The sequence below is a fragment of the Pholis gunnellus genome (assembly GCF_910591455.1).
Source record: "Pholis gunnellus genome assembly, chromosome: 16".
NCBI classification, from domain to species: Eukaryota; Metazoa; Chordata; class Actinopteri; order Perciformes; family Pholidae; genus Pholis; species Pholis gunnellus.
In genome coordinates this window covers 6,807,478-6,824,595 of record NC_136543.1, presented here as the reverse complement: position 1 = coordinate 6,824,595, position 17,118 = coordinate 6,807,478, and the positions used below count along the sequence as shown (strand labels likewise).

At 41.5% G+C, this 17,118-nt stretch overlaps 1 protein-coding gene across 1 annotated transcript in view; it reads right to left on the bottom strand.

Annotated features, from left to right (window-relative positions):
- Positions 1–1,882: 1,882 nt before the first annotated feature.
- osbpl10a (oxysterol binding protein-like 10a) overlaps positions 1,883–17,118 on the bottom strand; it is a gene marked incomplete at its 5' end in the record, with an annotated part of 59,798 nt that continues 44,562 nt past the window's right edge. Inside the window, 6 exons of the mRNA XM_079176377.1 lie at positions 1,883–3,370; positions 4,149–4,302; positions 4,402–4,584; positions 5,720–5,906; positions 9,297–9,798; positions 9,952–10,101. Coding sequence (XP_079032503.1) covers positions 3,326–3,370; positions 4,149–4,302; positions 4,402–4,584; positions 5,720–5,906; positions 9,297–9,798; positions 9,952–10,101 — 1,221 coding nt within the window. The 3' untranslated portion in view covers positions 1,883–3,325. The remainder of the gene's footprint in view (positions 3,371–4,148; positions 4,303–4,401; positions 4,585–5,719; positions 5,907–9,296; positions 9,799–9,951; positions 10,102–17,118) is intronic.

Here is a 17,118-nt window from a genome sequence, read left to right as displayed (position 1 = left end):
CTACTGTAAAAAAAAAGAATACTCTAGTTATATGTAGTGTATTCTTGATGATATCAGTATACACAGTAGTAGTATTGTGAACCATCGTTTTTGTTGATTTATCGGTTGTTTATTTACTTTATTTTTATTTTTTGGTTCGTAAAATATAAAAAAAAAGAAAAAACGTCCCGGCCGTTCCCAGCGGACACAAAGTGATATTTAGTTTGTATAGAAGATGGAGGATAGCAAATATGCAAGTAGTGAATTTTTGGTATTTCCCAATCAACTGTTAAAATGTAAAGATTAATTAACTTATGGATTAATCTCATTGTTTCAGGTTGTATAGTGTGTGTGGTATGCAGTTGGGACACAGCTCTGACGAGCCGTAGCCTTTGACCTCTTGTTCTATGGGCACTGCACTGTTCTTCGTCCGTCTGGGTTCTCCAGATGTTCTAAACACTAAAGGTGTTTCTGTATGTGCACGCTTCAGTAACTTTTTCCATTTTACTTTGTATCAAACAAGTGACGCATAAAGACTAACACATCATACAGCTGTACTGTCACCTCACAGAAGAGTGACTTTTATTTGTATCACCCGGTTTGTTTTTCTTTACACTTTTTAAAAATATTGTCTGAATCGCTTTTTTTCTTTTTTCTTTGATCTTCTCTGAAACTTGACTGTCACCATTTCAGACTTCAGACCTTTGACACAATGCCGCATTGTCATTCAGTCGCACCTACGCCTAAAACTGAATCACGTCCTTCTGATTTCTCATTAGTCAAGAGAGGAGAGAGTTCAGACCAAGCCTTAATGTGATGTACAGTTTGTTGCCCTCTGACCTTTTCATTTTGTGTCCATTAGGAGCGGCAGAACGGTTCCTTCCTCTACTAAGTCGAATCATTTCTTAGTAGCTCAGTGCCGTCTGTCCTTAACACCTTTGTTTTGTTTTGATGAAATCCCTCCTTCACCTTCAAAGTTTACATTTCTACATTGTTCTGTTCAGCCATCTTTAAATATACACTTTAATGAAAACGCGTGTAAGTTGTTGTCATTTTGAACCAAAAATGATTCGATGTACAGTACATTCAGTGTGTTGACATTTTTCCTGTGCAGATCTGGGTTTTCAGCACAAAGCCCACCACTTGATGGCAGCATTAGCCTTTGGATGAAGACGTGTGCTTCAGAGTCTGCAGCAGTGTGTGTGTGTGGAGTGATTTCTCTCACCGTGAGGATTGATTTACACAAGCTGGACTCCCCGAGTATAACGTAAAGTAACGCTCGCCGTAAAAACATTTAACAGAGTTAAATGTGTTAATGGAAAAATGCATCTTCCAAAGGTTAACTATCAAGTCTTTAACCACACTAGTACCACATGCTGATGTTACGCCCATTTCACCTAGAGCACAAAGCTACAACACAAGGACTGTTGCATCCTTAAGAGGCAATTATTGTTACTTAAAATCATAGTTTGTCCTTGTGGCAGCTAACTTGAGACTTTTTCTGTCAGATTGACTCAACTTTCCTCAGCCTGAGCCGTTCCTGCTCGTGTCCTTTGCTTATTTTAGCATGTTAGCTCACCTACAGATAGATGGCTAACTAGTCAACATGAACGCTGCTGTTTTTGATGTCCATCATGTAAAGTTGGTGAGTAAATATGCAATAACTTTTGGTAACATGCCTATCCAAACTACACTGCTAATGTTTAGACAAAAAGCAAACCTCTAGCTTGTTTGCTTTTCATTCTAATGTTAAACAAGGTATAATGCTATCTTTAGCATATTTATTAGAACAAAATAATCTCAAACAACTTCCTGCTTTGACCTGTTATGACTCACGAGGTGTTTCATAGGACATTCTAACAGATGTACAGTCAGGACATCATGAGAAGACATGTTTGATTTATAAAACAGATTGAAGGTCTTTATTAATGGACGATCCCTCCTTCATCCACAATCACACTACTTCAGTGAGTCCGGATTCTTTTGGATATATAATTTAAAAAAGGCTAGTTTCATGAAACAGTATTTCTAAATGGTTTGTTCTCTATACTGTCATGACATACGCTACAAATAGGCATCTGGTAAATTCACCTGGCTTTTAAATACTTATACTATTGAAAATTGAACAACTAAAAGCAAGCAGTGAGATGTTTATGTGAATAAAAAGAATAAGGCCTTAAAGAAGTGCGGGTGAAGAACAAGTGAAGTGGACATGCTGCTCATTGCTCCTAATTCATATCTGCTTTACTTCGTTTGAAGCTTGACCACGCAGTTTGTCAAACATGAGAAGATCGAAGCACCACAGTAATATGACCCAAATGCATCCCAGTGTTTGTTATTCTGCTCGATTATCCGCTCATCTTCAGAGGCAACCTTCCAGCGAACTCCAGATGGGAGAACGTGATTGTGTTTCTGCGAGCCTCCTTATCCATATTCATCACCACGGGCGACCAAAGGTGAAGCATTAACTTCGGGAGGCACGGGGCTGCACGGATACAACAACAAGATAAGAGGACCTAGGAGCATTTTGCAACAAACCAGTGTTTTCGGACAAAAAGAAGAATTACAAAAAGTGACTAATTGGCTTGAGTAGCTGAATAAGAGGTAGAAATGGAAAGCTTTTGATATGCAGAGGCGTCTCCCTCGATGGGTGGAGTACTTTAAATGGAGCAACGTGGCAAAATAAAAAGGTAAAGCACGTGTTACAGTACAAGATGGAAAAGTAGCATACCATTAAAATATACATTCATAGTGCAGACAAAACAATCAGGACCGTTACTTTCTAGTAAATCACTAATATACTGAATATATGAACACAATCTAATGTAGTACATGTGTTTAACTCTGGTTACGTGTTCTTTCCTGTAAAACTCTTACAGACCCCATAACTATAAATGAATGAATTTATTTCTATGGTAAAGTTGCTTTATAATCCCTCACGAACGTGTATCGATTCATTCTAACGCTGCGTTACAAACTAAAAGCTTGAAACCAAACATTGACGATGTCTGAGAAAACGTATTGATTATAAAAAAAAAAAGTAAAACACCAGTGGCAAACTTCATTACTGTGCGTGTGCAAAAAAGGCCTTGGCAAGGTGAAAAATAGAAATACTCTACTTTGAATAGTAATACTATTAACTGTATATAAAAATGTACTTCTGTGCCCAGAGCTTTGGCACCTTGCTCGTTTCCTGTTTGTGTCTCCATATTGTCTCTGTTGTGAGTCTGTAGCTGAAGGTCTCTGGAGGACTCGGCTCCCTTCGCTTGACTGCCTGACCTCTGACCTCCGTGTGGAGAGGGGGGATCTCTGTTATCGTCCATCAGAAGGGAGCGTTGTTCTGCTGTCAGGTCGACTTCCACAGCGGGCTGTTGTAGATCCAACTGTCTCCCTGCACGTGTGGAAAGACATTGTTTATGTCGGGGTGCCTTTGAGAATGACGACAGATTTTTAGGTGATTGCTGTTTCCTTAATCACTACCTCCCTCACTACTAACCTCAGAGATGCTCTGTAAGTGAGCATTCATCGCTAAAATGTGGACACAAAATACAAATATAGAAAACACAACCAAATCCAGAAACGCGCCGCGAGTAGCACAAATCACGAGAGAAACCGTTTCCTGGGGAATCCAAGCGGTGATGCACACGGATGAAGTTGACCTAGCGTTCACATTTGACTTATTATCAGCCTGCTAATTCAAATAATCTGACGAAATACACACTATTAGTTGTGAAACAAGATAACGTTATGTTAACGTGTCTAAAGTTGAGTTACTTTTAGAACCCGTAAAATGAAAACTTGTAACTGCTGCCTGTATACATTTAAATAATGATTCATGCTATCAAACGGCAACTTATTTTAAACCATTAATTTCCAATTTATTAACGTTACTTGGTGTCAATTCTGACTGCTAGCCTGCTACCAAAACATTTGTTTCATAATGAATTGGGTGTAATTCGTAAGAATAAGTAAAAGGCTATACAAGCGAAAGGATAACGCAAGGTTAACAGAGTATAACTGCAATATTAAATCATCGATCACAACGTTAAAGACAGTGCAGCATATATTAAATGGGAGGTGATTTTGGACACAGCCTGGCTAACTGCTTCTGAATCACCATGCCACCTGCTACAGGGTTGCCCTGAGGAGTGTATCTCCCTTCTCCGTACCTCCTTAGTGAAGTATTTGGGGGTCCAGGGTTCGTTATCAGCTGCTCTCTGCCTCTCCTCCCCTCTCTGTCGCTCCTCCAGCCGGTGTTTGTGCTCCGTGGCCTCGTCGATGTTCCCTTCCTTCAGCGACTTGGTGACGTGTTGCCATAACCGCCTGCAATCACACCATTGACAAGCAGATGACGTCTCGCACAGCTAGCAACACGCTACATATTAAGAAAACGACATCAGGTCGGTGGTAATTCGTGTTCACCTGGACTCTGTCCTCCCCTGTTTCTCCACAGGCCGCAGCTTCTTCCTGGTGACGGGGAGTTTGGCCGTGTCGATCACTTTGGTTTCCCCGCTGCTGTACGTGAACTCCAGGGTGCCGTTCCACTCGCCCTGAGCTTTGCACACAATGGTGTTGGTGGGATTGTGTTTGACCTCTGCCGTCACTCTGAGGAAGGCAAACTTGTCACACTTCTATGACATACAGGACTATACCAAGACATATTTATGACAATCAATGACGTTTGCATGGCATACATTTCATATTTTCTCTAACTTTTTGTGACTTTTGTAAGATGTGACTTTTTTTATTACTTTTTTCGATGTAACTAATTTTTTTTAAACGTTTTTCGACATGCGTGTACTATGACATTTTAGACTTTGTCAACGTACTATACTATGACTTTTCATTACTTTTTTGTGTTTATTACTGCAGCACTCATGGCATATAAGAGAATACATTCATCGGAGAAAGTGTTGGGATTTAAGTGCAGTGGACCTCGAGATGACCGTCGCTCACGGCCGACCACTCTTCCGGACCAAACCTCCCCAGGGAGAACAGGGCGAGACGGAAGCTAAGCTCACCGAGCGAGGGCCTAAGGCTACTCCAGTACCTAGCCTGCTCCTGGCTGTCTGGTGTTCGGTCGCAGGAAAATAAGACTTCAGGCGAACGCAGCAAAGGGAAGTCGGTGACTGTTGAGCCCGCATCTTTACAGAAAAATGTCTCCATCTATCCCGGATCAAGCTGCACTTGATGGGCAGACGGCAGGACAGAGTGCAACACTCTGAGTTTAAATCGGTGATGCTGTGTGCTTAGTCAAAGTTGAGGAACAATGTTTTCCTGATGTCGAGTTTTTAATGTGAAGTATATATATTATCTGGCAGAGAATTGTTGTTGCTGCCGTTTATATTCCTCCTGCAAATTAAGAAGACGCACCACAGGAATGAACTACTGTTTTTGCTGTGTTTGCATAATGACAATAAATGATCCTTGAATCATGACTTTCTTTTACTTTTTTCGATATACTAAACCGATATTCAAAACACTATACTATGACGTTTTTAAACCTATTATACCTTAACGTTTAAATTACTTGTTTATGACCTATTTTGACATACCATAATTACTTTACTATGACTTAGTTCAACATACCATACTATGACTTTTTCATGAATTTTCCACATGCTACATTCTGACTTTTTTCGACATGTACTTTGACTTTTTTAAGCTCTTTCCCACGTACTGTATTATGCCATATATATAATATATTTTTCCGACGTACAACAGGCAGGGAAACGCTCACCTGTGTACCTTCCCCCCATAGAAAGGCTTCGTGTGAAAGGTGACGGTGGCAGAGTAGCCGCTCTTGACACAGTTGATGGAGACTTTGCCCCCCAGCTCTACCCAGGGCACAGTGAGGATGGAGCGGGCGTAGGCACAGGGCAACGTAAAGACGTACTCCTCATCGTGCTCTAGGAGGCTGAGTACCCCTGCAAGGAGAGGAGAAGAAGTAGGACGGGTTAGAATCAGTCTTCAGATGCATGAGTCAAGCCAGCTGGTTTCCCTGCACATTCCCTCTCTTTCTCTAAATGTATACTCAAACGTTAGAGTATTTAACACTAATTCAATTTACGGGGCTGATGTGTCGAGGTTTTCTCCAAGCTAGTTATGCGCAAATGTGTACATAAGAAACTAAATATTCTAGATAAACATTGAACTTCAATGTAATGACTGGGCACTTTATGGAGCTCTCATATATAGTTAATATTATGTAAGAATGTCATTGTTTTCAACACTCTCTGAAGCGGCCATTACAGCAGCGGTCTTAACTCATGTCGTGATTAGTTAAGCACAGTTTGATGGAGTTTTCATGTCCTCTGTGTGTATCGGCAACAACAGCAACAACAACAGACACATTATTTAACCTGATTGGAGGCAGCAATAATTGGTTTCTATTACAATAATGCAAAGTAGTCAGCAGAAATAACTCACTGTGGAGAACATTATATAAACCAGTTAATATCTCCTTTTGGCAGTTTGTGTTGGCATCTCTTGGGTCCATAATAGTGGCTATTAACGTAACGCTCATCATCATCATCATCTGCGTCATTCAGTCAGTCTATAAGTGGATTTATTTTGTCATTAACAACAACACCTCACATGCCCATGAATAGCTTTCAGTTCTTATATCGTGACCAGTCACCACATGTTTACAAGAGACCACTTGTGCAGCTTTGTTTCACTGCAAAATGCCTACAAGGCTAAACTCCATATGGCACCATCGTGGCTCAGTAGGCCTGGAGACATATTGTGGCTCTGAATAGGGTTCAGTTTGCTCTCAGGTGAACACCGTCCGACTAACTAGTGGGACACACTCACACGTACGAACATGCACTCCAAGCATGCGCGGCCAGTGAGGCAATGTTAAAGCAAAGAGAAGCTTGGATTAAAACACACACACAGAGGGAGAGTGACTTCATTCTCTGCTCAGGTAGACATAAATACATTTCAGGACTTCAGGAGCTCTGTGTCAAATGTAGGACTTTACTGAATCATCTTAATGTAGCTGGACAAGATAGAGCTGTTATAATAAATTATAAACAGTTGAGTGTTTTAGTTCCTGCATACCCACGATCCACCCTCACTCTTTAATCTTTAAAAGTGCATCATATTTCACAAGTTAATCAAATATTTTTCATGTGTAAAATCAAAGTCACTAGCAGCTGTAACTGTCATATAAATATATGGGGAGTAAAAAGTACAATATTTCCCTAAATGCAGTTAAGTTGTAAAAAGCAGGAGAAAGTATAAACATTCAACTTCAATATCGCAGAGAAAGAAAACATGCTTATTCACTTTCTTGCTAAGAGTTAGATGAGAGGATTGATACTCATGTCTGCATGATAAATGAAGATGCCACTTAGCAGCTGGCTAACCTAGCTTAGCACAAAGACTGGAAACAGAGGGAAACCGCTAGCCTGGCTCTGTCCAAAGGGAACAAAATCCCCACACCAGCACCTCTAAAGCTCACTAATTAACCCAGGCCATCAACATGTGTGACCCTACTGTACTGGAAATGAAATAAAAACATGCAGTACTATTAGTACTGACACAACATTAATGAACAACAACCACTTGTTCAAAGTAACATCCGTGCAACAATTCTGGCCCTATTGTGTATTCAATAATAGTCATTCTACTGGTATGTAATTCTGTCTTAAGACACATTATAGCTAATAAAAGTGTCCAGTAAGCCTGCGATAGATAATCATCCTTCCTCACAGCACCAGAGGCAGACCTGAGCAACTGGTCTGCATCAGCTTCTGTGGCTCGGTTTCATTTTCTGTTTCTGAATCACTGCCAATCAGTGAAGTCCGAGCCATTCATGAAAATGCAATACCAACTGCTTTTAGGACAGCAGCCATTGCAAAAATAAATATCCAGCAATCAATACTTCCTGGGTTGAGGGTCACCATGTTCTCTGCACATGACGATGCACTGCTGCGTCACTACCGGCCGACAGGTGGTCAGAGGAACAGCAAAGCCTGAGAAAGCTGGATTGTCTCAGTGAATCAGTTCATGTATCCAGATTCAGTCGATTGGGCTCAAGGACGTCCCGTGTCTCCGCTCAGGGTGACTCACGCTGTACGTGGTGTGATGGTGCTGCTGACTGAGGGGACCGGCTTATTGATTGCCATGGGAGAGGACACGGCGCTGTGACCGTGCTGGTCTTCAAAGTGCTTGTTTTCACAGAATTTCTTTTACATTTTGTAAACTCATCTATGTTACAAAAGGTGAGCTGTATTTAAAGGGCAGTGTTCTTGTTTTAATCAATGTTTCTTTTGAGACCGTAAGATGTGTTGAATCAACTCAAAGGTCATTTTTGTAGTTTGTGTTATATTTAGTACATCACAGTGAGTGTTAAGTGTCTTTTTTCTTTCTTTTCATATATCATTAATGCATAATTGTGCAGTATTTTCAACTAACATACAGCAGCAATTCATGCATGAACTGCTTTTACAGTTATAACAATTAGGGCAAAGTGACTTATATCAAGTTGAACATCGTATATTTTGTGTTCAACTGCTGCTTTCACTGAGCCTGTACATCACACACTGTGGAATTTCTGTTGTAATTATTTACTTTGTTTTTGTAATTTCATTTAACTGTTAACAGGACGCTGCTGTAAAATAGCGTGTATGCTCAGCCAAACTATCCTGTGTAAATAAAGGTTAGATAAATAAACACAACATAGCAATACACCTTCATAGATTCTGCTATGTACTGTATTCATAAGGCAGCATATGGCAGCGTAAAAAGAGACGACGTAGTCACCTACATCACCGGTCATAATAACACTGCAAAACTCAAGGACACTTACACACATGAGTCATGATAACATGCACCAGGCACCAGAAAGAATGAAATGTAGTGTGCAACAGCGGTCACCAGCGAGATCCTCATCAAAACTGAATAAATCAATTTAATCTGCTAAACAACCTGATAAATATGAGCAGCAACAAAAAAAAAAGCAGAGGTTAATATTCTCTGTGAATTAAAATCAGTTTTAAAGCACCTGGAAAACAGTATTTTTCAGTCATTTTATTTAAACGATTTATTATTTCTAGCTTTATACTTCACTGCCTTTCAGAGGCAAACATTGTACTTTGTACAAAGCTGCATTTAACTAATATTTTTAGTTCTCAATTACTTTTAAATGAATCTGTAATTAATCTAAACAGTATATAAAGTATTCAAAACGAGCTCAATCAGCTACAACATCAAACGTCTACATAAATGCATCAGTGACAGCGATCCACTGATAATACATTTAGCCAAACTAAAGTGAGTGAACAGGGGGATGTTGTGGATAAGCTCACCTTCTCCCACCATGGACACTCCTATAGACATTCCCATGAACTTGCTCTTGGTCCACACGTGGGCGTTGACGCACATGCTCTTCTCCCGGCACTCACAGTAAAACCCAGACACTGGGGGATGATGGGACACCTGCTCGGCCACAAATCGGACTCGGTAGCAGTCTTCTGGCGAATCGTCACCACCCTGCTGCGTGTTGTTGGGGCCCCTGCTCGGCTCCCAAGAGGACCCCTGGTTGGATCTGACCAAAGGTTTGACTTTGTCCCGAGGCACTTCCCAGGAACAGTGGAAGGTCTCCCCCAGCACGGGGTTGTAGGGCTTCTTGGCCACGGCACCTTTCCGCCCCTCGTGGAAGGCGGTCAGGTAGTACTCGACAAAACGGACTATGCGGTCCTCGGCTGTGGCCCCCGCTGTGATGGACAGGAACATGTCAGGGTGGGCCATGAAGTTGGCGTACATCTCCAGCAGTGATCGCTTTTCCAAAATGAAGGTCGGCAACACCACCTATGAAACCCAATGAGTTGAAGGGATGAGATCTTTTTTTTAGGGAAAAGGCTCAGAAAACAACTGTAAAAATCACACACTCAAAACATTTACTGAATATATCACAAACATTACATATTTTTTAATCTTTAAAAGTCCGTTTCAGTGCCTTACCCGTGTGAGGTCCATGCCCAGTTTGAGCTGGGAGAGCAGGTGGAGAATGATGCTCCGCTGGTCGTCCAGGACACCCAGGTCCTCCTCTTCGTTATCCTCCGTGTCTGTCACCTCTTCAGTGGGGTTGATGTCTTCCAGCCCTTGCTGGTGCTATGAAAACAATGAAAAGGCTCAATGGAGCGTCACTGTATTCTTTTTTTTGTACTTGTGGAGGGTGAGCTGTAAACAGATTAAAGTTATGGATTATATTCTAGTATCACAATCCCAACTTTTTACATACCTATTCAATGTATTAATGCATCTGGTTTATGTATCGATTTGAGTTTTTCCTTTAGAGCTTTTTTTATTCTTCTATACGACATTAAAACATTTAGACTTGATAAATGATGAAGTTGCTTCCAACATGAGGTTTGGGACCCACCCCAAGGAGTAGCAAAACAAATCTGAGAGATGATTCAATGATGACGCTGACATTATTCTATATTTTTCTTTGATAAATCACATGAAAAGACCGAAAACCAACAATGCCTTAAACTGTCTCCACCTCTAAGCTCCACTGGCTCCGACTGAAGATGTGGATCTTTACAAACAGGTCACAAGTATACAGTTATTTTTAAAAGGCTAGATAATAAGGGTAGACGGTTGGCCACTGTAGGTTTAGCAAAGGTCACTCAAATAGGAGTAAATAAAGGTCTATTTGGCGACCAAGAAATGAAAAAAATATATATTTTAATAGCCTCTAAAAAACGATTAAAATGACACAATCTAAGAGGTGAATGTCACTCTTTACTGGCAACTCAAGACATATGTGATCTGTGACAAAGAGCAAAAAGGGAGGAAACTGCTAAAAACTCAATTCTGCATTTTATCTGCGACACCTGTCACCTGGAAAGGCCAAGAGGAGGAAGATGCTGCCATTTACTAACACCAGCTGTCGGCTGTCAATGCCGACGATAAGGTCACGCGACTCATTTAGAGGCCAGCCCAGGACCTGTTACAGAAGCAATTTATAAATACCAAAGGACACTTCCAGCGTTTCATAAGGCAATGGGAGCACTGCATCGCTTTGAGCAGCCCTGAGTGCCTCTTTTTGCTTCAAACAGCCTTCAGCACAAAACTACACAATGCCCGTATGTGTGTTGTACTTGGCAGTGGTCAAAGAGGACAGAAGTCATGTCCTTCGTTTGCGTTGCAGCATTCAACTGGAAACGAATCCAGTTGAGGTTAAAGAAGAGCTGATGCCTTTGATACCTCCTGCAGTAACCCGGGGCAGGAAGAAGAATAGGAAAAACAAGAAAGAGGCTGATGTATAATGCAGAAAGTACGCTAAAGCCTGTGGGCAACAACTCTTTGCACACACCCCCCACTGCGAATTTATCTTCCATTTATATCTGTGTCTCTATGCAATAATATTCAGTGCATATGTGTCTTTCCCCCCCCCCCAACTTAAATAAATAACTCATTTAAGTGAAGCTGCTGCTGGTTAAAAAAGCAGAATGAGGGAATGATGGAACTGAATCGGAACTGAAACTCATCACACGCAGAGCACTGAAGAAAAAGAGATCATCAGGACCAGAGTGTCTCCCCCGTCACCTGAATATTTCATTTCATGCATGCATGCCAAAAAGCTCCACACATCCTCACGGAGCGCACTCACATCTGCACCAAAACGAGAAGACACACACACGAGGGAGCATGCTTGGACAAACACACACGGGACTCCCTGGAGCTGGTTGGTTGTCGAAGCAGAGTGATAAATATAGAAGTGAAAGCAGGGATGGGAGAGGAGGTAGGTACCGCGGGGGGGGGGGGGGGGGGGTGTTATGATTCCAGTGGTTCTAACTAATTAAAGAGGCTCTTGACAGCAACAGGAAATTATGGCTGAAGAGGTCGGAAACCCTTCAGAGGATATATCTGTGGGCTTAGTGTTTGTCATCGGCCGAGACTTTTTAATGCAGTTTGACTTGTCCAGAGGTGGGTAATAATAATGAATTAGTGCACAGAGTGTTTGGATTTATGGCTTAACAGGTTCAGGACGAGAAGAGAGGTCAAAACACTGGTTTCAGAATAATCTTTGCTAATGTTGGTTATTACAAAATGAAAGATTTTATTAGGCTCTCTTTAGTAGGCTCAAAACATCCACAACATTACATTGCATGCAATTTCTATTGATTATATTTCAACTTGTTACCACCCTCTGTTCTGGCTGCAGTACAGGATGCTAGCACAGGATGCTAGCACTATGTTTAACTCGTAAGGACTGCTAGTGCTATGAAAAGTTACATGAATATGAACATGCAAAATACATTTAGAAATATAAGGGTTAGCTAAGAGCTAAGTTGCTACATTTTGGTGGATATTGTGGGCCTTAGTTGCATTGGTCTCACTTTGTAATGAGTCAGTCTTTATAAATAGTTGGAACCACAACTGATCTATAACTGATCTATTAAGCATTAGTAAAATGTACTAACCATTAGTAACCCTTCATAAAGGGTTCATGAGAACAAAGTTGAACCCATAAATTCAATAACCTCAGTCAGACATCTTATTCATGAGGGTGGGAATAAACTTGGTATTCTTGTCCACCATTTCAAAAACTTTTGAGGAAGCTGTACGAGTAAATGAGTCCTGCTGGCTAGCTTGTTCTATCATTTCTGAAGTCAACAAAAGACTCTCAGTGTTGGCGGAAAACTCTGCTTCCCACTTCAGATAAGTGATGTTTACTGCTGTTTACTGCTAAAATGCACCCAGTGAATGCAGCGTGACCCCCCCAGGCGGCAACGGCACTTATTCACCCCACATCCAAAACACATGCAAAGACCAACGGCACACCAATGCACGAAACACCGGCATCAGCTTGTAAACACTCACGCTGCATTGCTGTGTAGCTACCGGCTTGACCTGCGTAAAACTGGATCTCATCTCCAAAACGGTAAGATGGCCTCAGGTGAACACGAGCGACGGCAAAAATCCAGCAAAAAAAGGGCAGACCTTAAAGTTGCTCGCTCCACAAAGAGTAAAGGAGGAAGTGCACACGGCTCGACTTGGGAGTTAAATCCAATTAAAGAGGTCTCAATGGGAAATAGCTGTCAAAAAGACCGGATCCTTTGAAGAGTTTGAAGCTCTGATAGGCACCGCAGACGCAAAACAAACGCTCCTCTTCCTCAACTGAATTTGCTGACTGAGTGAGCAGCCTTCTTGCAGGAGTCCCGGGTCTCGTTAAGAGAGACGTACAATGTGGCGGAGTTGAGGTGGTGAGCTGCTGTGCGTGACTTGCAGAGAGAGTCTCTGCCCACCACCCACTCTGAAAAACAGGGAGGAGAGAGAAGAAGAAGAAGAAAAAAAAAAAAAGAAAAAAATGCTCAGGGAAAGTCCCAGTGACGTTTCCCCTCCGCATGCTCCCATCATCCGTCCACCGTGTTCCCCTACAGCTCTTTCAAGTTCCCCATCCTCCGCTCTCCTCCCTCCTCTGACATGGCTTCACTGCCCTCCTTCTACGCCTCCACCTTATGCTTGTTGTATCCAGTATGCATGTGTTTGGAGTACGTATATCAGCTTGCTTCATTACTACTGGTCTAGGCAGTGGAACTCAGGAAGTCATGGGCGGATGTCCGACTCCCCGACACCCTTACCCCTCCATCTCTCGCCTCCTTTCCTGTCTCTCTGCAGCCTGTCGTCTTCTCTAAATCCGTTTCCAGCCTGACAGTCTTCCTTTTAATTGACTCCAATCTCATGTTTGATTCATTCTCCCTCTCTTCTTCTCCTCCTCCTCCTCCTCCTCCGCCCCCGCACTGTCATGTCTGTCAATGTTTCTCCCATTCACCATCCCTTCCCTCATCTCCTCATTCATGCCATTCTGTTTCATCATCATCATCATTTCTCTTCTTAACCGTCTCCTCATCCATGCGCATTGCAGCCCACTCCTCCCGGTTCTCCCTTTTTTTTTCCCCCTCTCTCTCGCTCTGAATACTTCTCCGTCTACCTCTCTCTGTATCCATCTCGCTGGCATGTTATCAGGGGAGAGCGTGGGCGTCTGCAGAAGGCTTAGATAGGCCAAGTCTGCTCGTGCGCCTACTTCAAAGACTTGCTTTCCCCTCTAAACAGGCTAAACTTTGAGAGCCTGTCCTCCATCACCGGCCGTCCTCTTCACCCCCCCTATCATCATCATCACTTCCATCTTCCCTCATTTCGAGACCCAGAAGGATAGTGTTGTTGTGGGAGACTCCATCTCTGAACGGTTTTCCGATTAAATCATTCCTCTCCGACTGAAGTGTCCTCTTTCCAGGTCTACCTTTGAAGTGTGTATGTTAGAGCAGAGACGATTCATCCTCCTCCTACTACTCTGTTGACTGGGCACAGTCAAAAGAAAACCTGAATCATCAGTCATCACCAGCACAGGCAGGGGAGTGTTGTGCAAATTACATTTTCTGTCGTAGTAGACTTTATCCGATTAGACGTGCTTCCTGCTGTGTTTCCACCCACTGAGACGCTAAACTTGACCCTGAACCCTGAAGTCTTAAGGGGCCAGTGCACTCTGGAGTGTTTGCCGGATGGTCCAAAAGCTTTGGAAACACTTATACAATTATATATTGTAAAGAAATAATAAGAAAATATAACCGATCTATTCAATTTAATTATGTTTATATACTATATACATTATGTACTGTACTGTAAATTGCCTGTCAATCAGTGTATGTGTAGCGGTTGTGTTACATCATTCTGATCCTAGATACAGTTTCAAGCAACACTAAGTAACATAAAGACACATTTCACTGCTGTGTGAATATATTCTCTAATATTATATATTTCATAGGAACTTATAAATGCTGAATTTTCGAAGTACAGTCATGGGTGTTTTTCCCATAATGCAACCCTTCTATACACCCCTGTTATGCTGATGCTACTGAATGTTTTTGTGTACCGCCTGACCAGTCTCCAGTTATCGGCATTACATTTTCTCTGTCAAGGCTGTCGCTGACTAGATGTGCTTTGTTTCACATCATTCTCAATAAACCCTCAGCCAGCAATGTCTGTGTCTGTGTGTGTGTGTAAAACCAACAATCATTTTAAAATCACATTTAGTCAAACAATCGGTAAACTCCCAACACCGTCTGTGTGCTTAATACTTATCCTTTAGTCAAATGACAATCCCTGCCTGCAGGAGCAAGATGCTTTTAATAAGCTGATGGATTCACAGCTAAAGTAACAACTGTGTGTGTGTTTCTCAAACTCAGCTTCCTCTGTTAAATGTCAGGTGTGTTTTGAATGTCAACTTCCAGGGAGATACTGGGAAGCTTCTAACGGCTTCCAGTTTGGCATTTAGCACAAAGCTACCGGTTATTTCTACCTTGCATCTGTCATTTAATAAAGTACACAATCATTTATACTGTTTACTAATAACAGGCCTACCGACTCCAGTGGGACGGGAAGGTAGCAGCTCAGCTAAACAGAAGCATCCAGGGTCATATTTTTCATTTAAAATGTCGCTTTTTGCTTCAAGGCAACAAGTTGGCAGCGATGTGATGAGACCTGTAGTCATTTTATATTAATTAGCAGCTTTAAAAAGGCATTTATGGTCACAGATGTCTGAACAGACTGCAGTTTAAAATTGGGACACTAAACATTTTGTGCAGAGAACAGACACAACACTGATTAACAGCGGGTTCAAAAGCTATATTAGCTGGTTGTGTTGCGAAATAGCAGAGCTACATCAGCCCAGGGGTTTTCCGCCTACAACCACAAAAAAATCTCAAGACACAGTAAAATGTTAAGCAGATCACGCGATCTACCAGACTGAAGCAAAAGCAAAATAGTGAATGCACGAAAGCCATGAAAGGTGACAGAAGCAGTGAAATTACATCTTTTCTCAAGGTACCAAAAACCAGGAGATGCAAAGCTTGGAAAAAAAAGAAATTATAATAAGCAGTGGGATGTGACCCAGATGCAACACAAGGCACATCTGCCACACAATAAAGCTCAGGCTTGAGAAATGCGCTGCTTGAATGGTTATAAATGAGAAAGCGAAACAACACCGTGCCAGAATCACGAATTCCCAAATCTCTCCCACTTCTCCTTCAGAAATAAAATGAGGCACGTGCGGCTCTAGAGTTTCAGTGCCTCACGTATAAATGATAACCAGCAGTTTCATCAGCACAGCATCTAATGAGAAGAAGATAGATAAAAAGAAGTCGGCGCAGACACAGCGGTAAGTCACTCACACACACACACACAGATGCGTACACAACGGTAAAGGAAACGACATTTCATGGTGAGTCATCCTGAGGCCATGTTTGAGTTAAAGGAGCTATTTAACAGCAAAACAACACCAACACATCAATGATTCTGAGACACTAACAACGAAACTATAAGACCGTGCTGTTGTCTGTAGTCAAGTCTTCATGCCATGTTCACATATTAAAGGTGAACTCATCCGACAAATGTTGGCAGTGACGGTCGGGGCTGAAGACTACAAGTTTAAAAAGGAAAACAACTGTGGGGCGTGAATTTAGAGAGAAATGATCTTAACAGAATTAGTTTTTGATACAAATCACAACAATTTGATCATAGTTATGAAAGTAATTGAATAGTACTTAAGACGAGGTTAATGCTACTTATTCATGAACCCTTCCAAGTCTTAATAAGGGACCTTATACGTGTTCTTATTATTATTATTTTGCCAATATTATATAATGAATGCAGCATTAAGTACTCGAATCTTCAAATTGTTACCAGTGGTGTTGCATTGTGGGTAATGTAAGCAGTTCTGCTGCATACATTTTCTTTACTGTCCATCATCGGTCCGACAATGTTGTAGAAGTGCAATGCTAAATGTATTCTATACATTATAAGAGTATTCTTCTAAAATGCAATTCACATTTTGAGACTCAACGTGTTAAACTGACATGCCGGCAGCACAATATACTATATATATATATATATAAATATCTATTCTCATGTTGTTCTGTAATATTCCAACAACTGTGATTTCCTCAGCTTCTGTTTGCAGCCTGAATAATTATCCAATGAAGCATTAAGTATTGCCAACTCACAGCAAGATGGAAATCTCTAAAGAACTGCTCTTTCTCTGACAAGAAGTGCAAAAACTAAAAAACAGGTTTAAGCATCAGAAGTTTTCTTCGAGCAGCTTTGAGAAACATTTAAGCAACA